Genomic DNA, 24156 nt, shown 5'->3' with positions numbered 1-24156 from the left:
GAAAAGAATTCTGGTTTTTATTCTGAATGAGACTGGGAGCTGATGGAGGGTGCTGAGAAGAAGAGCCATGACATGACCTGTATTTGGTAGGGGGGTGGGGGTGGGGCAACAGACCAAAACTGTAGAACAGGGTTTCCTAACCACCATTAGGTGTCTAACTGCTAGTTAGACATTTGGGGCTAGATCACTCTTTTTTGTTTAGTTTGGTTCTTTATTTCTGGGGAAGGGGACGAAAGGGAAGCACTGTCTTAGAAGTATCCTAGGCCTCTGCACACAGTGGGTACCAGTAGCACCGCTCCCTTACTTGTGATAGACACACATGTCTCCAGACACAGTCAAATGTACCCTGGCAGCAAAACCATCCCTCCGGGAACCACTTCTCCAGAGTGCTTCTGAGAATAGAAGAAGGAGGGGAGAGGAGAGGCAAGGTCTCTCCTTTGGCAGTAACCTATGGAAGCTGGTAAGAAGTGGCTGGATTCTAAATACACTGTGAGGCAGAACAGGCATGATATCCTGATCAACCTGATACAGGATAGAAAGCACAGAGAGGTCCCAGATGGTACCCAAGTGTTTGCCTGAACAATGGAAAAGCATCAGGACTTTAGCTCTGGAATGTGCAATGTGAACTATCCACACATAGACATGGATGTAAAACAGTCAAAAATTCAGAAGTCGCCTTTGCAGAAGATGTAAATCTGAGAGTCATTCACAGACAGATACTATTCCAAGCCGTGAGACTGGCAATCATCAGTGGAAAGACACAGATGGAGAAAAGGACCAAAAGACTGTACTTTGGGGTACTACAATCATAAGAGGCTGAGGAGATGAAAAAGAAACAACAGGAGATGGAGAAGGAAAAGCTGGGCTGGAAAGAGGAAAACCAGAAAAGTGTCCTGGAAGACAAGTGAAAAAAGGTTGCTGCTGACATAGCAAACAGCCTCTTCTCTTTTTATACTTTTAGACATTTTTTTTTGGTCTTTATAAGAAGTTATTGAGGAAATACACTGCAGATGACTTAACCTTTATTCTATCTGGGGGCATTAAAGCTTTTAGAGAATAGGGAAGGATTTAAACAAACTCATAGATAAAATGTATATTTAAGCCATTTCCAAAATTTTGTTATTATAAATTAATCTGCAGTGAACATCTTTTTGCATACAATTTTCATTTCCTAATTTCCTAGGCACTGAATTTTAAGGTTTTTGTTTGTTTGTTTCTTTGTTTGCTTTTTTAGGGCCATACCTGAGGCATACAGAAGTTCCAAGGCTAGGGGTCAAATTGGCGCTACAGATGCTGGCCTACACCACAGCCACAGCAACATGAGATCCAAGCCACATCTGCAAACTATACCACAGTTCACAGCAACACTGGATCACCGACCCACTGAGCAAGGCCAGGGATCAAACCTGTATTCTCATGAATAGTAGTTGGATTTGTTTCTGCTGTGCCACAAAGGGAACTCCTTAAGGTTTAACACATATGATTCAAATGCTTTCCAGAAATACTTATATTACCATCTATTCCCAGTATCTACATTTGAGAGTATCAAATTTCAACTGCTCTCTTCCTTGCCAACATTAGGTATCATAGTTTTTAAAAACTTTCTCCTAAATGGTACAGATAAGACTTGTCTTACCATCATTTAATTTGCATTTCTTTGATTACTAGAAAAGCAAACAATTTTCCATATATCTATTAACCAGTTTAATTCTTTAGAGCAGTACTATTATACGAATTTTTTTTTTTTTCTTTTTTGGGCTGCACTTAATGGCACATATAAGTTCCCAGGCTAGGGGCTGAATCAAAGCTACAGCTGCCAGCCTACACCACAGCCACAGCAACATAGGATCCGAGCCTCATCTGCAACCTACACCATAGCTCACAGCAATACGGATCCCTGATCCACTGAACAAGGCCAGGGATCGAACCCGCATCCTCATGGACACCAGCTGGATTTGTTTCCTCATGGATACTGCGCCACAATGGGAACTCCCCGATTTTTTTTTTTTTTTAAGCCTAAGAGTTACAATATAAATTCGAAGCATGTAAGCTAACTTAGAAGATGATTAAAGTATCCTAAGTTTCCTTTTATAATTAAGAGCAAGAGGAAATAAAGGTCCTTATTTACTTTAGAATTTAGTAAATACATATATTTACTATTTTATCAAAAACAAGTAGAATTTTGGCATATATGTCAATACTCAAACTTACACTTTAAATGAATTCAACTTGTATGTAAATTAAATCTCAAGAAAGTGGATTAAAATAAAAAATAACAAGACTGGATAGTTTTCTAATAAAGGTGAAAAAATGATCCAAACACAGGTAAGGAAAAGACACAAAGACCAGAGATGAAACAAATGAAAATATAAAATTAAATCGCATAAATATAAATCCAAACATATGAATAACTATATGTAAGTAATCTAAACAGCAAAGACTCAGATTTGAGTTTTAAAAATCCAACTATATGCTTTTTAAAAGATAAACATCTAAGGATACCAAAAAGTTGGTAATAAGATTTAAAAAGATACCAGAGGCAAATAATTAAAATTTATGTAACCACATTAACATTTTTTTTTTTTTTAGGGCCGCACCTGTGGCATATGGAGAGTTCCAGGCTAGGGGTCGAATCCGAGCTGTAGCTGCCAGCCTACCACCACAGCCACAGCAATGCAGTATCTGAGCCGCGTCTGCGACCTACACCACATGTAGATCCTCACGGCAACGTCGGATCCTTAACCCACTGAGCGAGGCCAGGGATTGAACCTGCAACCTCATGGTTCCTAGTCAGATTCATTTCCAACGTGCCACAACAGGAACTCCCAAATTAACATTTTTTAAAAAACTTTTCCCTCAAAGTCTTAGAGATAAAAACTAACTTACACAGAAAGTTTCAATTCAAAAGGAAGAGAAATCAATTTATGCTTATACACAATAAATAATAATCCTCCAAAAATGTATAACAAAAACTGACAGACCTGCAAAAGAAACATATTTGCAATCATAGTGAGAATTTTTTAACACTTTTCTCAGTAACTGATATCATAGGAATAAAATCCATACGGATAGAAAAGAACTTTTCTGGAGTTCCCGTCGTGGCGCAGTGGTTAACAAATCTGACTAGGAACCATGAGGTTGCGGGTTCGCTCCCTGGCCTTGCTCAGTGGGTGAAGGATCCGGCGTTGCCGTGAGCTGTGGTGTAGGTCACAGACACAGCTCAGATCCCACGTTGCTGTGGCTCTGGTGTAGGCCGGCAGCTACAGCTCCAATTAGACCCCTAGCCTGGGAACCTCCATATGCCATGGGAACGGCCCAAGAAATGGCAAAAAGACAAAAAAAAAAAAAAAAAAGTAATTTCATTTCTGTTTTAATAGCTCATGATCTGCCAGCATGTAATATGGTGATAGCTGAAAAAAATTCTTTCAAACACTTATTACTTAGAGCCAATCTTTTTAATTCTCAAAAGTATATCACTTAAATATCGCTGCCTAGATATAGTTCCAACACACACTTCAAAAATTAGAGACTAAAGTATCTGAACAGTGGATTCCTTTTTTTACTGAAAGATGAGAGCGTGCCAACACAATTACTTTAGAAATAAATTTCCGATTCCATACGCAGAAGACAATGTGCTCTTTCCCACAACATCTGCTATACGAATAGAGCTAACTATGCTACTGCAAACTTTATGGCAAAACAGAGACTGCATCAATAAATTTGTACTATCTGAAATACTTGGAGTAACCTCTTCTGCTTAAACACAATAAAAAGGTTGACTCACACGGAAGACGTCTCAGAACTCTGACACACTTGCCTTTACCCTCTGACCCTAGCCACGCCAAGTCAGGCTGGCAGTAGGAGCCAGCTCTAGGGAGGAGGAGTCAAACCAAAGGACAGGTCGGCCAGTTGTTCGAAGGTACCAAGCAGGAAAGCATCAAGGGTGGCCTATTCTGGGTACTGAACTAAGAAGGAGATAGACAAGAACTCATCACCACCATCAGACAGAAGGACTGGCTGGTGAAACAAGGAGCCTCAAAATCCTAGCCTTGATACCTAGTAAAAAACTACTCTTCTCTGTATTCCCATGTCAAAACCCTTACATTTGTATTCATATTATGTAATTTCTGTATGTACCTATAAATGGAGAGGACAACAGGCAATTTCTTCACACCAAAATCAATTCCTTGCCCAAATCCCTTCCACGATATTTTTTCTGCTCTGAAAGAGCAGTATTTGTTATCTCTGGAGCTTCATTTTTACGTGGTTCTTAACTGGGCCCAAAAATATCACAAGAGCAGCCAAACAGTTCCTGCAGGTTGCATGAAAGAAAATCACCCTGTGTGATTCCCAAAAGCCTCTTCCTGTCTCCTTCTTTTTGACAAATACCCTCTCCTTCCTTCCTGCCCTCTTTCTACTACCCCTGAAATCAATGTACCTTCCAACATACCCCAAATCTATGGGGGGTACCAAGAGACTGGGGGAGGGGGAAAGGGAGCAACTTGCTGCTTCTTCTCCTGCATCCACAGCTCACTAGCTCCCAAAGAGACACCTGAATAATTAGAACTGTGAAATGTAAACATTAGCTAGCAAGTATTCCTCTATTTTTATTCCTCACATATAGCTTTGCCTTAGTCTTTTTCTTTAAGCAACTAAGAATTACGTGTGTGGAATTTGGGGAGGGGGAGTGGGGGTTTGCAGCAAGTGCTAAATAAATCTTAGATTACTTGGTTCAGTCCCTTTATTTTACAATTTAATATCCTGGGAAGTTTCAGGGACTTATTCAAGGATGCCACCACAAGTGAGCAGCAAAGTGAGAGTAAGAAACGAGACCTACTACTTGCCATCAATTCAATCAGCTTTACTTGCTATGCAATCCAAGCTGAATAATTATGTTCTAGTAAATAAATGAGGGTAAGAAATGTTAATAAGAAGTCACTCTCTTTATGAAGCAACTGAGATTTAAAGACTTCCAGTTGTCCTCCTCTTTCCCCAACATTCCATGATTATACAGTGACTGTCAGGGGAAAAATTCAACGTGCAGAGACTATATATATATATATTGGTCTTTTTAGGGCTGCATCTGTGGCATATGGAAGTACCCAGGCCTGGGGTTGAATCAGATACAGCTGCCAGGCTAGGGGTTGAATCAGAGCTACAGCTGCCAGTCTACACCACAGTCACAGCAACTGGGGATCCAAGACGAATTTTTGACTTACACAACAGCTCTTGGCAACACCGGATCCTTAACCCACTGAGCAAGGCCAGGGATCGATCCCACATCCTCATGGATACTAGTCAGGTTCATTACCACTAAGCCTCGATGCGAACTCCCATAGACTAAATTTTTAATTAAGCACTTTCTCAGGTCCTAACTCCCCTTACCTGAACACAACTGGTAAAAAGAAGGCTTTAACGTAAGATTCTGAAATGCCATTTTAAAGATTATTTTTTAAAAAGAGTAAAAAACTATGTCAATTACATTGATAAATGAAAATTATAAAAAAAAAATTTAAAGGTCCAAAAATTAAATGGCCTAGTCTCATTTTACAAATAGCAATTTCCAGCTCAGAATGTTCAACTGTCCAATGTCACTAAGTAAAGCAACATGACTTTCGTGTTTTTAGAAATAAAAAGCAGAATGAAAACAGTGATTATAGGTCTAAGACAAAAAGACTTTTTCTTAAAAATGAGTTAAGATGCTAAATTTTCTATATTTATACCTGAAAATCATCAACAAGCTCAGGGAAAAGGTGTTCATACATTTTAAGTTCCTCAATGGTTCGTCCTGGTTCTTGCTGGGGTTTCAGTTTGTTAATATCTGTTTCAATGTCATCATTCTGAAATAATAAAAATGGTACCAATTAAGTAAAACATGAAATTACAAAATACATTTCAGATTTAAAGTTTCCTGAATTATTAATTACATGGACACCGAGAATAATCACTGCATAAAGGTTGTATTAATTTTATTGTAAATTAAAATTTGATTGTTGTGTTATTGCTATTTTTGGTTCTGCTGGGTTTTGCGAGTATCAAAGATGATTCCAGCAGAACACAGTATTTGGGCTCCTCAAGACAGAAATTCCAACATTGAGATCAAAACTAAGGTATTCTCTCCCCCAATCTCTCTGCCATCATTTTGCTTATATTAAAGGGCAGTAAAACTAAATTGAAAGACTTAAGTATATTATGGTGGTGGTGAGAATCAAAATAACTTTTATGGAGCAATGAACATATGTGACATGTTAAGCTAGGGATTTCACATGCATTACCTTATTTCATCTGTGTGAGAATATATGAAGGCGATAGTACAAGTACCTCCATTTAATTGAAGAGGTATGGAGAGGTTAAGTGGCTTCCAAAGGGGGGGGTGGGGGGGTGGCCAGAATGTAAAACTGATCAGTGATGGAAGCATACACTGTTAGTCTGCATATAAAATGCACTCCCTCAAGAGAGACTAATGGTTGTCACACACGCTCTTAGATTCCATGGTCAGTAAAGTTCCCTTAGGAAACCTCAGTGTCACTATTCACTCTGTTTTTCAGGGAAAACAAACAAACACACACTGAGGAGTGGAACAGGAGTCAGAAATTATTTCCATGCCCGTCTGGGGAAAAAAAGAGGATATATTTAAAGAAATACGACCTCAGGGAAACAGGATATCTATCCAGGATCAAAATGATCTGCATCTGTACAAAGAGCTAATGTACACTGTGATGAAAAGACAGGAGTCAGGAACCTACTGTCCAAGCTGCCTCCAGCACCCTCAACAACTATGGCCTTACACAAATACAAATCCATCACTTCCTTCGTTGACGGCTAAAGAGAGATAATAAGGCCACCTATGAATTTTCAATGGGTATTTATTTTTCATTTTACATTTATCTTGCTACCACAGTACAGTACTTATTTTTCAGACTTAAATTATTCTGTTTTCTATATATTCCACTCCTTAGGATACTTTATATACATTTATCTGTTCATATGGACATATGGTCATATTAACAAGTAATTTAAAAAGGAAAGGAGATCCCATTGTGGCGCAGTGGTTAACGAATCTGACTAGGAACCATGAGGTTACAGGTTTGATCCCTGGCCTTGCTCAGTGGGTTAAGGATCTGGCGTTGCCGTGAGCTGTGGTATAGGTCAAAGATGCGGCTCAGATCCCAAGTTGCTGTGACTGTGGTGTAGGCTGGCAGCTCCAGCTCCGATTTTACCCCTAGCCTGGGAACCTCCATATGCTGCAGGAGCAGCCCTACAAAAGGCAAAAAGACAACACCCCCCGAAATAAATAAATAAATAAATAAATAAATAGGAAAAACATACGATGTATTTCTCATATTTCATATTCAGGAATTTAGTTATTGTTCCTTTAACCAATAAAAATATTTCCCCATTGCCATAAATAATGAAGACTGGTATTATTTTGGAGTATCATATTCATTACTGTATCATCAGTACTAATGAATACATAATTTCACTGCACTGATGAACCAAAAATACGTAACTTTATTAGCATCCATTAAAGTAGATAATGCTTCCAAAGTCACAACAAATTTACAAAAGTATTCCTCTCTCTAAATATAGCAGTAGTTCAGTATTCCATATAATTTTATGAAAATATAGCTTTATATAGTGGCTACTTAAAAAATAAAATCTACCCATAAAACAGGCATACTGAGGAAAAGAAAATTCTATTTTGAGATGGCAATAGGAAGAAATTTTGTTTTGGTTTGGGGAAAAACAAAGGTAAAGAGCTACTGACACACTTAGAGGCAATAAACCTTCCACCACTCCTTAAAGTCCTCCCAAGGGTGAGGAGGGGAAAAAGAATGCATGGAAGCTTATGATATCGACAAGTCCTGACAACCTGGAGATGAGCTTTCTGGAACCTCCAGGTTTCTACAAACACTCCAAACTCTGAAAAATCTGGGGCAAAGAGAATGGAATCACTATGGCGAGGAGAAAACAGTCTCTACAACTGCTATCACATTAGAACACAAATATCATACCTACTACAAGGTAGTAGGTTCACATAAAGCAGGAAGAAGTGGTAACATTTAGATAAAAAGGAAAATTCAGATGTCATAGCCAATGTAAGAGGCAGACAGTGGTAAGGAAGAAAAATAAGATAATACAGCTCAGCAGTCTCAAAAAGCCAACAGTTCTGGAGCCCTTGAAGAAAAACGATAGTATAGCATGGTGGTAAAGAAAGCAAACATTCACACCCGTCTACTTGATTCTGAGTCTTGGCCCCACCTCTTATAAGCTACACTTTCTGGGCCTCTGTTTTCTCATTAGTAGACCTGTAAAGCAGAGGTAATAATATTACATACCTTGTAGGAGTACTATCAGGATTTAATGCTTACTACAGGCATATCTCAGAAATATCTTGAGTTTAGTTCCAGACTACAGTAATAAAGCAAATGTCGCCAAAAAAGCGAGTCAAATGGTTGTTTTGGTTTCCCAGTGCCTCTAATAAAAGTTATGTTTACGCTATACTGTGGTCTAGTAAGTGTTCAGTAATTATGTCTAAAAAGAACAATGTAAATGCCTTAATTAAAAACTACTTTATTGCTAAACAATTACAATAATAAATCAAAGGTCACAGATCACAACAAATATATTAATAATGAAAGTTTGAAATATTGAGAATTACCAAAATATGACAGAGACATGAAATGACTAAATGCTGTTGGAAAAATGGCATCAATGTACTTGCTCTACACAGAGTTGCCACAAACCTTCAATGTGTCAACAATGCAGTACCTGCAAAGTGCAATAAAGCGAATGCCATGAAACGAGGTAGGCCGGTCTATGTAAATCACATGGACTTGCATGGGATTGAGTGTTCAATAAATTCAATCTACTCTTTGTTTCTTATTATTCTAACTGCTGTATTTAGGTAAGATGGGGGAAACATGAGCAATCTCAAATACCCCAGTGAATAATCCGACCAACAACCGTTCTTTTTATAGATGTGGATGTCAAAAATGACAAACAAGGCTGGAAACATTCTAAATTAAGGGAACTTAAGAGACAAGTTAATTAAATGCAATATCTGATGCTCCTACACTGGAAAGTGGGAAAAAAATATCCTATACTGAAGAGGGCATTATCAGATCAAGTGACAAAATGGAATGTAGATGGCAGATTAGATAGTATCTCACTCTAAGTGTATTAAGATGATAACTGCATTGTTGTTACCGAAGAGAGTACAATCAGTCCTCTGTATCTGCAGGGTCCACATCCTCAGATTCAACCAACCATGGATTGAAAATATTTCAAAAAACAAAAAAACAAAAAACAAAAAAAAAAACGAAAAGGTTCCCCAAACCAAAACTGGAATTTGCAGCATGCCAACAACTTTTTGCACAGCATTTCTGTTGTATTTACAAGTATTTACATAATGTTAGGTATTATACATAATCTAGGGAAGACAAAACATATGGGAGGATGTGCATAGGTTATATTCAAATACTAGGTTGTTTTATAGAAGGAACCTAAGTGCCTATGGATTTTGGTACCCAAGGTGCGTCCTGGAACCAATTTCCCCCTGGGACACTGAGAGATGACAGTATCACTGCTCTTAGTGGTACACTAATGCATCTAGGCATAAAGGACCATGATACATAACATATGTAACTTATCCTCAAATGATTTTTGAAAAAGTTTTATGTATTCACACACTGACAATTTCCAAGCAGCAAAATGAGCATCTTTGTTATAAATTCCTATTGAGTTCTACATCCCTACCAATCTCCATCTTTATACACGTAGTGATCACAACAGCTATTTTTAATGAGGACCCTGAGTCATGAAGAATAAATTCTATTCAACACACAGTTTTTAATAGAGTCCATGCCTATTACATACATAAAAGAAAGGTTTCTACTGAAATACAATACCTTATATTATAAACTCAAAATTAATCTAGGAAATTTTACCACACTCCAAACACTTACTTCTTGAAAAATCCAAACAAGTTGATTTTAATATACCTCCTGTTATCTAATACTTTACACACAAAATATAAATTTTCCTAACTTGGATCCCACCAATTCTTTTACCTGTATCAAGTCCAGAACCACCACCACACAGTCACCCAGATTTTTTTTTTTGCCTGGAACATCACCACCTGCACTGTTTTTCTTCTCTGCTGAGGCCAGGATGCCTCCCATCCAGCCTTCTAGACTGGCGACCTTGACAGTTTTGCCAAAGCTGCCCTGGTGATCACAACTGGTGATAATAAAACTGGTTCTCTATCTGCTGTTGGAATGGAAATCTCCTTCTGGTATCTTAGATTCTATCTCCAGAGAGTCAAATACTCAGTGTGCCCCAGTTGTGTGTCAAGCTAAAAAGGCCCAAGCAGATAAGAGTCAAATGAATCCCTTCCACCCCCAAAAGGCACTAAACTAAACAGCTGAAAAATGAAGGAATTAAGATGTTTTTCTACAGATACTAATTAAATCTACTCCACCAATTAAAAAAGCATAACAGGTTACCACTTAAGAGTCTCCAAACACTTTCCTTCAAAATTAAGATTTCCCTAGACTTTAAAATCTAAGTCAGAAAGGTTAGAGAACATCTTTCTAGTCAGAGAGAGAGAAAATACGGTAACTTTAAGGCCCTTTCTAGATCAATGCAGTTAAAGCAGCATTATTTTCCTTTCAATAACTTAATGTCCACAGTCATCCTTGATGAAAAGATGTGGACGAATTAATCTCCCATTAGTTCTATCCATTTACCCAATCTTAAAGTTGACTAATGACAGAAATGTATACCAACCTTAAAATTTTGATCTAGGTCATCTTCATTTTCGGTTTCATTTTCAGCTTCTAAATCAATATCATCGTTGTCATCACTTTCATCTACAACGTCATCCACTGTGACACAAAACGTGCTATAAGTAGGTCAGAGGTAAGAATTCGAAAACATGCACATCCAAAGGTAGAACATTAAATATGTAACGTTGGTATTTCAATCGCCAAAGGAAAAGTAAATGAAATATCCTAATTTAAAAAATGTCTCTAAGGCTGTCCCAGGTGTTTAAAAAAAAAAAAACAACAGCTTGAAGATGAAGGGAAAGTACCTCAAAATTTGGAAGAGCACTCTAAAAATTTATGAGCCTTTTTACTAATGTTCTCAAGTTCAAAAACAGTAGTCATGACTTACACTGCAACTTCCTGAATGAAAAGTCTTATGATAAATTTCAATAATGCCTTTCACCTCTTTACAATTCACTTCCCATTTAATTCTTTCAATGACGACTGTGTGCTATGCGCTGAGCTGTGTACTGGGAATTTTTTAAAAGATGTGTCAATATCGTTCCTGCTCTTGAGAGGGCTCATGAAATTAAAGAGAGAAAAGAGCAAACAAATAATTATAATACAAAAGATATACACTATTGAAGACATATATTGAAAATGGGATAGAATAACTAATTGCAAACAGCTTGGAGCCAAGGTTTTTAGTGATCACTTCATAAAACATAATAAGCAGTATCGTGGAGAAAAATACAGCAGCTTTAACGTAAGTGTGTGTGAGTACAGCTTTTAAGAAGAAAAAAGGATGATGCAAAAATAAAGAATTTATTTTTAAATAAAATTAATAATAAAGTTAATAATAACCTCTGGGTTATTATCTTTGGAAAATAAAGTTAATAATAACCTCTGGGCTTGAGAAAGAATTAAAAGAAGCAAATAAGAATAAGAAAATGAAGGGTATGATAGGTAAGTGGTTTAGATTTTAACTGATGGAAGATAAGGACTGGGGATTTTTAAGAGGAGAGTGGTTCACATTTTTCAAAGATCACTCTGACAGGTGTGACAAAGGGAGCATATACATGGAGAATCAATCAGAAGAGGAAATTACAATAAGTGTGTGCTTTGAGTACCATACTGTTTTGATTACCATAGCTTCATAACAGTTTGAAATCAGGAAGTGTGATGTCTCCAGCATTGTCCTACTTTCTCAAGATCGTGTTGGCTATTAGGGATCTTCTGCAGTTCCACAGAAATTTTAGGATAGTTGTTTGTATTTCTGTGAAAAATGCCATTGGCATTTTGGTAAGGATTACACTGATTCTGTAGATCACTTTGGGTAGCATGAACATTTTCATACTAATTCTTCCAACTCAAGAACACAGGGGAGTTCCCATTGTGGCTAATGGAGTTCCCATTGTGACTCAGCAGTAATGAATCTGACTAGTGTCCTTAAGGATGCAGGTTCAATCCCTGGCCTTGCTCAGGGGGTTAAGGATCCAGCATTGCCATGAGCTGTAGAGTAGGTTTCAGAAGTGGCTTGGATCTGGCATTGCTGTGCCTGTGGCCATTGGCCACAGCTCTGATTCGACCCCTGGCTGGGAACCTCCATTTGCCACGGGTATAGCCCTAAAAAGACAAAAAAGAACACAGAATATCTTTCTATTTATGTGTGTGTCATCTTCAATTTCTTTCATCAATGTCTTATTGATAGTGTATATACAGGTCTTTCACCTCCTCAGTAAACTTATTCATAAGTACTTTATTTTTGATGATATTTGATGCTACAGAATAGTAAATGGGATTGCTTTCTTAATTCTTCTTTCATAAAGTTCACTATTAGTGTGTAGAAATACAATTGATGGAATTCCTGTTGTGGCACAGTGCAAACAAACCCAACGAGGAACCATGAGGTTGCAGGTTCGATCCCTGGCCTCGCTCAGTGGGTTAAGGATCTGGCATTGCTGTGAGCTGTGGTGTAGGTCCAAGATGCAGTTCAGATCTGGCATTGCTGTGGCTCTGGCATAGGCTGGCAGCTGTAGCTCCAATAAGAACCCTAGCCTGGGAACTTCCATATGCCCCGGGTGAGGCCCTAAACAGCAAAAAAAAAAAAAAAAAAAAAAAAAAAAACTGTATACCGATTTTGTTCCCGTAGTTTTACTAAATTCATCTATTAGTTCTAACATCTTTTTGGTGGAGATATTACAGCTTCCTATACATAAAATCATGTCATTTGCAAACAAAGATAATCTCACTTCTTTCTTCTTTTTTTAGAGAGATCATTTCACTTCTTCCTTTCTGACTTGGATGTCATTTCCTTCTTTTTCTGGCCTAGCTCCAGCTAGGATACCCAGGAATATGCTGGATAGAAACAGCGAGAGTGGACATTCAATTTTTGTCTTCTGGAGATGTCTTTATCTCTTATTTCTTTTTTTTTTTTTTTTTTTTTTGTCTTTTGTTGTTGTTGTTGTTGTTGTTGCTATTTCTTGGGCCGCTCCCGCGGCATATGGAGGCTCCCAGGCTGGGGGTCTAATCGGAGCTGTAGCCACTGGCCTATGACAGAGCCACAGCAACGCGGGATCCGAGCCGCGTCTGCAACCTACACCACAGCTCACGGCAACGCCGGATCGTTAACCCACTGAGCAAGGGCAGGGACCGAACCCGAAACCTCATGGTTCCTAGTCGGATTCGTTAACCACTGCGCCACGACGGGAACTCCTATCTCTTATTTCTGAAAGACAATTTTGATGAGTAAAGTATTCTTGATTGACATTTTTTTTTTCTTAGAGCAATTTGAATATATCATCCTTCTCTCCTGGCCTGCCAAGTTTCTGTTAAGAAATCTGCTAGTAGGCTTATCAGGATTACCTCACAGGTAATGAGTCTTTTTTTCTCTGGCAGCTTTCAAAATCCTCCCTTTGCCTTTGATCTTTTTTTAAGAGCTTGATGAAGCGTCTTGGTCAAAGATCTCTTAGAGACAAATCTATTTAGGTATCTTTGATCTTATGTAGCTAGGTAAGATCTTACTCCCAGATTTGGTCAGCTTTCAACCATTTTTTTTTTTCTTTTTATGGCCACACTTACAGTATATGGAAGTCCGGGGCTAGGGGTCAAATTGGAGTTGCAGCTGTTGGCCTATGCCACAGCCACAGCAATGCCAGATCCGAACCACATCTGTGACCTACACCACAGCGTACGGCAACACAAGATCCTTAACACATTGAGTGTGGCCAGGGATCAAACCCACATCTTCATGAACACTGAGTCAGGTTCTTAACCTGCTGAGCCACAATAGAAATCCCTCAACCACTGTCAGTTTTCTTTCCTTTTCTCTCTCTTTGCCTTCTGGTACTCCCATTATACACACATTGTTTCACTTAATGGTGTCCCAGTATTCACACAGGCCTTCTTCACTCTTTGATTCTAATTTTTTTTTCCACTGACAAGAAATCCATGAGATCTGTCTTCAAGTTCATAGATTCCTTCTTGTGCTTGATTGAGCTTAATAATGAAGTCTTCTACCACAATTTTCATTTCACTCATTGTATTATTTAGGTCCGGATTTTGTTTGTATTTTATGATTTCTTTCTCTTCACTGAACTTCTCATTTTGTTCATGTATTGTTTTCCTAAGTTCACTGACTTATTTGCCTGTCGTGGCTTGAATTTTCAGAGCTTTCTTTTTTTCATTTAACTCTTTTTGGCCACGGTATGTAGCAGCTTGATGTGGGATCTTAGTTTCCAATCCAAGCATTGAACCCAGGCTGTAAGAGTGAATGCACTGAATTCTAACCACCAGGCCACCAGAAAACTCCCAAATTATCTGAGCTTTCTTAAAATAATTATCTTGAATTCTTTTTCAGATAACTTACAGATCTCTCTTTCTTCGAGTTCAATTACTGAAAAGTTATACTATTCCTTTGATAATACCATGTTTCCTTGCTTTTCCAGATGTCTGATGGTTTTGCACTGATGTCTGCAGAACATGTGAGAATGCAATCAACTGTTTCAGCTTTTTTGGACTGGCTTGGGTCAAGAAAGTCTTACCTGAGGGTGACTGTGAGAACCCTGGCTGGGTATAATGCAGCATCTTTGCCTCCTGGGAAGGTACAGTAGCAGTGTTTTCATACAGCTCCATCAGCTGAGGTCAACATCAGCATTGATGGTAGGGATCTTCTCTGGCCAGGGTAACCCTCCATCTTGCACATGTCATCTTCTTTAAACTCTTTTTTTACTTCCATTTCCAATGTGACTTATTATAGCAAAGACTATAAATTCCTCCCCAGCCCCCAAATATCTGTTCTCTTCTCCTTCATTTTAGTAACGGAACCTCTAAGTTTCAGCTAGAAGTTATAGATTCCAGCCTCCCTCACAGCAGTTACAGCCATATGACTAATTTTAGGCCAACAGTATGGAGAAAAAGTGGTAAATACAAACTCCAGGCCACAGTCCTTAAAAAGAAAACTGCCCTCTCCATTTTCTTTCATTATCATTTTCCACATGTGCATGCACATGAGGAAACCACCACAGGAGATGAAGAAAACACAAAGAACGTTTTTCCTTTGATCGCCTGGTAGACAGGGGCCTACTCCCCAAGATCACCTACTATCCTTCCAGATGAATATGTGAGAAAAAAAAAATCTATCTCATAACAATGTAGCAAATTGGGCTCTGGAGACCAAATACATTATTTATTTATTTATTCAGTCTTTTTTTGTTTTAGGGCTGCACCCAGGGCATATGGAAGTTCCCAGGCTAGGGGTCAAATTGGAGCTGCAGCTGCCAGCCTACACCACAGCCACAGCAATGCAGGATCCTTAACCACTGAATGAGGCCAGGGATCAAACCTGCACCCTCATGGATGCTAATTAGGTTCATTACGACTGAGCCACCATGGGAACTCCCTCCTCTTGAATCTCAATCATGACTGCTTGTTAGTCAATGAAAGTCTCCTTTTCTAGTTCAGGGATCCATCAGTCTGAAATGCGGCAGAAGAGGAGCCCTCAGAAAAACACTAGCTGTCAATTTTCCTCCATGTTTTGATATATTCACTGTACTACAAGTCAGCTTTCTCTATCCATGTGATTATTCTTGACACTGAACATAGAACACTCTCGGGTATAGCCTCTCTCCCTCCCAGGGTTACTACCTGCCATATAGAGAAGTCTCACCAGTTTTCTACCAGTTAGACCACCAGTTAAAATCCTACACTGAGAGAGAGAGAGAAATGCCAACAGCTCCTCGACTGTCCCTCCAAATTAGGTCCTCGCAGCCCTCACCCTGGAGGGAGTACATTTCATAGCAGGGTAAGAAGAACTGACACTCTTCCTTAATCTATTCATCTCATCATGTTATTTGCATGTCCCATGTTTATTCCACCAGAATGTTCCTGCTATCTAGTTTTCACATTCAGTACAGATTTTCCCCTATTTTTAAAGTCTGTTGATAATTTAAAATGGAATAAGAAGAAGGAATTAGATGACTATTTTCACTTCACTATCTTAATGAAGTCCCAGACTTAGTCTTAACACTTTTAAACCTTTTAAAGGAAGTTTCTAAATAATCTACTTTGATTTTTGTGTAGACTAAACTTGTACTTTAATAATCAAATACTTTAGAAATGAAGTCCTAACAGTGTAATCAGCAATAAATACCATAGACAAATCTTTATCAAGGATAATAAATTAAATATAATTACTTGAAAATTCTTTTAAATCACTTACTTCAAATAACAGCTTTTAAATATTAATAAGACTTTATTTTTCACCAAAGTGATCAACAAGAAAGTAGTTAAGAAATTCTATTAATGGCCTAGATTACTTCCTCTTTTTCATTACGCCAGATCTCATCAAAAATGTGCTTTTTCCCCACATTAAGAATTTAAACTCTTGGAGTTCCCGTCGTGGCGCAGTGGTTAACGAATCCAACTAGGAACCATGTGGTTTCAGGTTCAATCCCTGACCTTGCTCAGTGGGTTAAGGATCCAGCATTGCCGTGAGCTGTGATGTAGGTCGCAGATGCGGCTCAGATCCTGCGTTGCTATCTATGGTTGTGGTGTAAGCCAGCCACTACAGCTCCAATTAGACCCCTAGCCTAGGAACCTCCATATGCTGCAGGAGTGGCCCTAGAAAAGGCAAAAAGACAAAAAAAAAAAAAAAAATTAATTAATTTAAAACATTTTAAAAAAAGAATTTAAACTCTTCCTTCCTTTGCTATGTACACAGTATTGTACTAAAGGTAGCAAACAGCCAACTTATGATAATTTCATATTTTCAATCAGGAAAATAACTGCAAGTTTTGTTAAAGATAAGCCATTAACATGTTGGGTGGTTAGGTATATTTAACTTTAAAAAAATGAATGTCATTAAAAAGCTAACTCAGGCATTCCCGTCATGGCTCAGTGGAAACGAAATCTGACCAGCAACCAGGAGGACACAGGTTTGAACCCCGGCCTCACTCAGTGGGTTAAGGATCCGGCACTGCTGTGAGCTGTGGTGTAGGTGAGTGGCTATAGCTGCGTTTAGACCCCTAGCCTGGGAACCTCCATATGCCGAAGTTACGGCCCTAAAAAGCACAAAAAGAAATAAAAATAAAAAGCTAACTCAAACATAGCTCAAACATAAATACCTGAACATTTAATATTTACATTCTTTTATTGTGAAAATTTATATAAACTATCAAATAATGATCCTACATAGTATTCAAAGATTTTCACAATTCACATGTACACATATAAGCACATCTCACATTACTTCCCCTTCATTACTCAACCTTGATTTCTTATATGTAAAGAAATATGCATAACTAAAATGTATTTTAGTTTAAAATGTGAAAAGCTTATATTAAGCAAGCAATTGAACACAAGCAAAAATAAAATAGATGGAGTCACACAGCTTCAATAATTAACCAGCCAGCAATAAGCCAGCAGTAAGCATGTGGTCCTACCTTCTGGGGGTAAACTGTAAAGCTGGGCCACGGGTCCAGTCACAGGAACAACCGGTAACTGGAAATGGAAAGAACTTTTAATCGTGGGGAGTGGCAGGCGATTTTTAGGGAAACACTTCCTCATTATCAGACTGGAGGTGTTGACAAGAGGATCAAGGGTCCTGACTGCCAAACATTCCTGTTTTTTAAGAAAAGAAAAGAAAAAAAAAAAGATAATGTGCCTTTGGTGAATACTTGAATTTTACATTACTCCAGAAAGTAATACATTAATAATTTTCAAGAGACAAATATCACAAAGAACAACATTTTAACATAATTACAAAATAGCTTTGACTAATTAGAAGTATCTCTTTGTAAGTAAGAACCTCATAGGGCAAATTCAGCAGTAATTTTCCTTAAACATTCTAATTAAGCAGCAATGGGGACCATCTTTGGTACCAGAAGTCACCGAAGTACTAAATAATATCCACGAGTGACTTGGGGAGCATTTAGCAAGCCTAGGGCATAAAATTAAAAAAGAAAATTTAAGGGAAGAAGAAAAAATGACAGGAAGAAATTAAGAAGGTATAACAATAAAAAGGAATGTGCATTTGGCTAAGCTTTTCTCAGATTTCTATCAATTATCATGCAATAGCACCTCTAATAAGCTGGCTGTTCAACTTACAGAAGAACATGAATATCATGATTTTACGTTTAATTTGCTATCCTTGTATCTAAACTAACAAATAGGGGATCAGAAACTATTTCACATAACAGTTATTATTAACAATTAACATTTAGGGAGTTCCCGTTGTGGTGCAGTGGCTAACGAATCTGACTAGGAACCATGAGGTTGTGGGTTCGATCCCTGCCCTTGCTCAGTGGGTTAACGATCCGGCGTTGCTGTGGCTGTGGTGTAGGCCGGCAGCTGTAGCTCCGATTAGACTCCTAGCCTGGGCACCTCCACATGCCATGGGAGTGGCCCAAGAAATGGCAAAAAGACAAAAAAAAAAAAAAAAAAAAGATCACTAAGGAGTTCCCGTTGTGGCGCAGTGGTTAACGAGTCCGACTAGGAACTATGAGGTTGCGGGTTCGATCCCTGGCCTTGCTCAGTGGGTTAAGGATCCGGCGTTGCCGTGAGCTGTGGTGTAGGTTGCAGACACGGCTTGGATCCCGCATTGCTGTGGCTCTGGCATAGGCCGGTGGCTATGGCTCTGATTCGACCCCTAGCCTGGGAACCTCCATATGCCACGGGAATGGCCCAAGAAATAGCAAAAAGGCCAAAAAAAAAAAAAAACAATTAACATTTAGATGGCACTTTGATACCCCGGGAAATTTTCCATACAAATCTTCACATCTCACCTGCCAAAACAGGTGAGAAATTAAGGCTCAGAAAAATGTGAAGGGGCATAAAAAAGTCACCTTATTCTTCTTCATATATTAAAGATCCATCACTACCTAGATTAGGAATAGTAAAAACAAGTGCATATGATTGATCTAGAAGAGGAAAAACCAAGAATAAACATAAAATGTGTGTTTATATATCTGAAGCCACTGTGGTGTAGAAAAGAGATTACCTGTTGTGTGTAAGACCAGGAAGATACAGCCAAGATCACTGGCTGGAATTTCCACAGAGACAAATTTCTAATAAGTCCGGCCTTGTGAAAACAACAGGGTTATATTACAACATGCCCAGTCCTCAAAACTGGCAGTGTTCTACAGATGCTAAAAAGAATCTTCCTGAAGACATGGTCAGGAAGGTTAATGTGGGAGTTCCCATCATGGCTCAGCGGTAATGAACCTGACTAGGATCCATGAGGATGTGGAGTCGACCCCTGGCCTTGCTCAATGGGTTATGGATCTGGGGTTGCCATGGGCTGGGGTGTCGTTTGCAGATGCAGTTCGGATATGGCGTTGCTGTGGCTGTGGTTTAGGCCGGAGGCTACAGCTCTGATTCAACCCCTAGCCTGGGAACTTCTGTATGCTGTCGGTGCAGCCCCCAAAAGAGGCAAAGAAAAAAAAAAAAAAAAAAAAAAAAAGAGGAAGAAGAAGGTTAATGTGTAAAATGGCTGGCAAAATTAGGATTCCTAACCCCAGGTTTCACTTAAGCACCACTGCTATTTAAAAATATTCTCTCCAGAGAATATTCTGAAAATATTCACAAACAACACAACTGCCTCACCAGGATAAGGCTTACCATGCATAAAGGATGCATGAGCACTTATGAAGGGAATAGACAAAACTGAGTATGAACAGCTTCCCACCTCAGAAAACACAGCGATATGGGATCCTTTCCTGCCCAGTGGAGAGATTTCTACATCTGCCTTTGACCTATGGGAAGAAGTTTCATTGCAGAGATATGCCCAGAGCATTTTTTTCTCCAACTCAGTCTGAAGTCACATGTGAGAAACAACAGTTTCTTTCAGTTTGTGATTTTTTTTTTAATTTATCTTACTTTCTGAGCATTTTTAGAAATACTAAGTTGTCTTAAGAATCAAATTCTATCATTAATAGGTAATCATAATAACAGGAAGAAAATTGAAAACTCACTTGTGAAGTGTTATAAAGAATTTTCATTCCATTGGCATCAATAAATGCTTTTCTTCCCAACTTGATGTTTGTAACACTTTTTAAACTCTGTAAAATTCCTTTCCGAATGAGCATATTCCTGTGCCGATTATCATGGCGGTGCCAATCTACATAAATTGTTAAAAGGACTTGGACATAGCCTCTGTCTACAGCTCTCCTGGCATTTGTTTCTTTAACAAAAGAAAATTGAGAAAGAATATTTTTTAAATAAGAGACAGAATAAAGCAAATTAAACATAAAAACCACAATACTGTAATGAATTCTTATAATTCTTTTTTCCCAAAAATATGGCATCCACATATTTAAATATTTTTTTATTTAACAAAATTAATATAACAAGTTCCAGACAGCAAGTTATAATTTTCCAGAAACCTGCCCATATACTGTTGTGTGGTTAATAAATATCAAAGTATCATTACTACAACTAAGGCTATATCTTTCTAAATGCTGAGACTAACAAAACTTTCATATATTTTACAACTTACGAATATACTGACTTTGATTACACCAAATGGAATATATAAGCCTTTAATTTATAAGCTGTGAGTATGATTTTGTTAGAGACCATTATCATTATTACAACTTCCATTTACAAACTTTGTGTGTTTCCACTGAAATTAACCCCACTGGATCGCAGCTCCTAGTACAGATCTTACGTGTTTCCATTGATGAATTATTTTCAATTTTAATTACCCTCACAATTACATAAATATTTCTGTTCTATAACAAAGCTAAGTTAGAAATACTTAATGTTATAGTGAGTGAAATGTAAGAAGCGCTATATGATTAGAAGATGGTGCTTCGGGGTCACGAATTTTCTAGTGTATGAAAACTACATCAACTTTTTTTATAAGCACTCAATTTTACTGAGTGAATTTTAAGAGGAATAAATTCACGAAGTTGATCTTTTTTATTATTTTTTACATGTTAACATTTAAGACTTTTAACCGAAAGAATGCATTTCACTAAGATGGAAGCAAGGCTATCTTATCATGGCAACATCCTGGGCCACCTAGCACCACATGGGTGGGCCAGTTAAAACAGTGGAACACCAAGTCACCTGAGGTTGTTTAGTTACAGAGAAGCACCAGTCTCATCCTCCTCTAAGGTCACCTATAAAGTGCCCCCACCACCGGCTCATGGCATGGACACTAAGATAATGCTACAGGAAGGCTGTGCTGCTTTTAGTTGCCTGAAAGAATTACTGAAGTTTCTAAATGTGCTTATACATACCTAAAACATAAAAGAAGACACTGAGATCAACAAACGTAGTAATGCCCTCTCTGATATTAAACAACTGGAAGAAATGGGGTGGGGGGGGGCTCTTATGTATGGAGGTATTCTGTTTAACACCTCTACTGTGTCTGGAAGAGCTAGCTTGCTAAGGCTGTGCCTATCTACTACAAAATCAGTTCAGTTGAGTTCCCAATGTGGCGCGGCAGAAGCGAATCTGACTGGTAACCATGAGACGACAGGTTCAATCCCCGGCCTCGCTCAGCGGTTTAAGGATCTGGCGTTGCCTTGAGCTGCGGTGTAGGTCGCAGATGTGGTTTGGATCCTGCATTGCTGTGGCCGTGGTGTAGGCTGGCAGCTGTAGCTCCAATTTGACCCCTAGCCTGGGAACCTCCACATGCTGAGGGTGTGGCCCTAAAAAGCAAACAAAAAAACAAACAAATCGGTTCAATAGTTTTGACTAACACCAGTTTCAAGTATTTTAAATGAAGATATACAATTGGTTTATACCAACTGGAATATATAAGCCTTTGGCTTACTGGCTTTCTAGGATTACTAGTAAAAAACTTAAAAGAAATTATTATTATAAAGTCATTTGAGACTGTGGTACTCTTAAAAGACATTACAATCACTGTAACTCCTATTACAAACTGTGTCTTTCCAATGGAATTCCCAATAGCCTAGAAGGTATTTAGGAGAAATGTTTAAATTCTTAAGAGATCAAGTAAGAAACTTGCCCATAACTCAAACACAGGTGCTGAGTGACTCTTAGCAGAAATGACCAGAATGCTGTCTGCAATCTAGGCTCATGCTACTTATCAGTTACTTTGTTACCTGATGGAGTAAATAGATATGCTTACCCACCACCCTCCTCTGAAGAAGGGGGGTAGTAAAAGGAAGGTTACTATATAAAACTGAAGAAAGCTATCAGGATTTCAGTCATTCTAGGTCAATTAGTTTCCATAAAATACTTGAAACTTAGGAGTTTTAGTTTTTACTTAGAATTAGTGACGTTGTAATCAGTGATTCTGAAAAGTAGTAAGCTGTAATAGTTTAGTTTTAATGGCTATTTTAATCTATTCCGAATCAAAAATACATACCTATATTAATTTAGAAAAATAATCTTTAAACCATCTGAACCGCAAAGGCAGGACGGGCACATCAAAGCAAGGCTACAAATATCTTTAGAAATGAATCCAAGTATTTTAATCTTGGTCTAAAGTTTACCACATCATATGTGGAAATAAAGCTATGTGGGTAGTCTAATTGGTATTTCGTTTCAAGGATAAAACTGTTAACTGAATTTTATATACTCCAGTGTATGATACTAATACCTAAGGTGATTTTTTTCAATTCAATGCATCATTACCAAATATCAGATTTTCAATCAATTAATAATTTGCTACTATTCAAGTAAACAATTCTGGTCATTCAAACTTAAGGGGAAGTTCGTCTCACCTTTGATAGACAGTCTGGGGGAAAAAATAACATTGAAAGCCATTAACACAGATCTTTGGGACTAAACATCATTGTGGTTAAATAAGATGTTGACTTAATCAACCAATGGGCATGGGAGTGCTCACAAAAATTAATATTTAAAATATAGATACTGAGTATCATGGAGAGAGGAAGCATATAATGCAATATAATGGGTATATAATGTGTAATTAGTCTCCAAAGGCTTTATGGCATGAAAAGATACATTCTTCTAACGCTGCAATTCTGAAGATAAAGAAAGCAGTGCTTTAGTTTGTAAATGTATTTAGTAATCTGTAAATTTACATTAAAAGTCACCTTCGCCTTTTAATGTCACAAATTTGAATTTCTGGTAGAAAGAACATTTCTAGTAAGAGGGTTCTAGACAAACATCGTATGTTAGAGACAGTATTTCCAAGGTACTCTTTCATGATAAGGGTTCTCAGTGCCATGTTAGCTTCCCTCTACTAACAAGGCTTTATGTTTATATGAGTAACTTAGAAAAAGTCAAGGTACTTCAATCATTATGTAAATGTACTGATAAATTACAGCTCAATAAACATAAATGACATTAGCTATGATGCATATAACTCAACTGTACTAAAAGATAAGATCAACTTTGACATTAAATTATTATAAGCTTTATAGCCATAAACTAAAATCTGTATTTCCAGTTTCTTTAACATAGCAGATAGAATACTCAGAAAAACAGTATCTAGTATTTCTAGTATTTAAAAACTTACTTGATTTTAGCAATGCAGCAAGAGTGTCTAAAGCAACCCTGTCAACATGAGAAAACACAAACAACAACAAAACTAGTAAAATTAATCTACAACAGTAAAGGCAAACAATCTTTGCAGATAAGTAATTAGTATCTACTTCAAATGTCATTCCTGTTATATTCAATAACATATGGTGTTTCTCTGTACAGATCGCTTTCTTCAGGTTAAAATTGGATATGAGGAAGATTGAAATAGCAACAAAAAAAGCACCAAAAAACATTTAAGAAAGAAAAAGAAGAAAATTCACAATGTCTAAGTCTTTATACCAGAGATGAGATGAATGGAAACAATTGTGTACATGTATCTGACCCTGACGGAGCTGACAAAGGAACACTACTAAGAATTACAGATTCTGATTCATTAAAAAAAAAAAAAAAAAGTTTTAAC

The 24156-nt window shown here is 37.8% G+C and overlaps 1 protein-coding gene across 7 annotated transcripts in view; it reads right to left on the bottom strand.

Moving 5' to 3' along the window:
- The window catches only part of AGTPBP1 (ATP/GTP binding carboxypeptidase 1), a 142608-nt gene that overhangs the window by 63437 nt on the left and 55015 nt on the right, over positions 1-24156 (bottom strand). For 5 of the 7 annotated variants that reach the window (XM_021064641.2, XM_005656805.4, XM_005656806.4 and 2 more), the window contains 5 exons: positions 23731-23768; positions 20240-20448; positions 17711-17888; positions 10792-10889; positions 5724-5840 (listed from right to left, as the gene is read on the bottom strand). In XM_021064641.2, the coding sequence (XP_020920300.2) occupies positions 5724-5840; positions 10792-10889; positions 17711-17888; positions 20240-20448; positions 23731-23768 (640 nt within the window). The remainder of the gene's footprint in view (positions 1-5723; positions 5841-10791; positions 10890-17710; positions 17889-20239; positions 20449-23730; positions 23769-24156) is intronic. The other 2 variants (XM_084979773.1, XM_084979774.1) reach the window with 1 other exon arrangement.

The sequence above is a fragment of the Sus scrofa genome, chromosome 10 (genome assembly GCF_054392235.1).
Source record: "Sus scrofa isolate SSC_HxYL_T2T_F1_AM1 chromosome 10, Sscrofa_HxYL_maternal_Yorkshire_Landrace_v2.0, whole genome shotgun sequence".
In the NCBI taxonomy this organism is placed as follows: domain Eukaryota; kingdom Metazoa; phylum Chordata; class Mammalia; order Artiodactyla; family Suidae; genus Sus; species Sus scrofa.
This window is presented reverse-complemented; position numbering and strand designations above follow the sequence as displayed.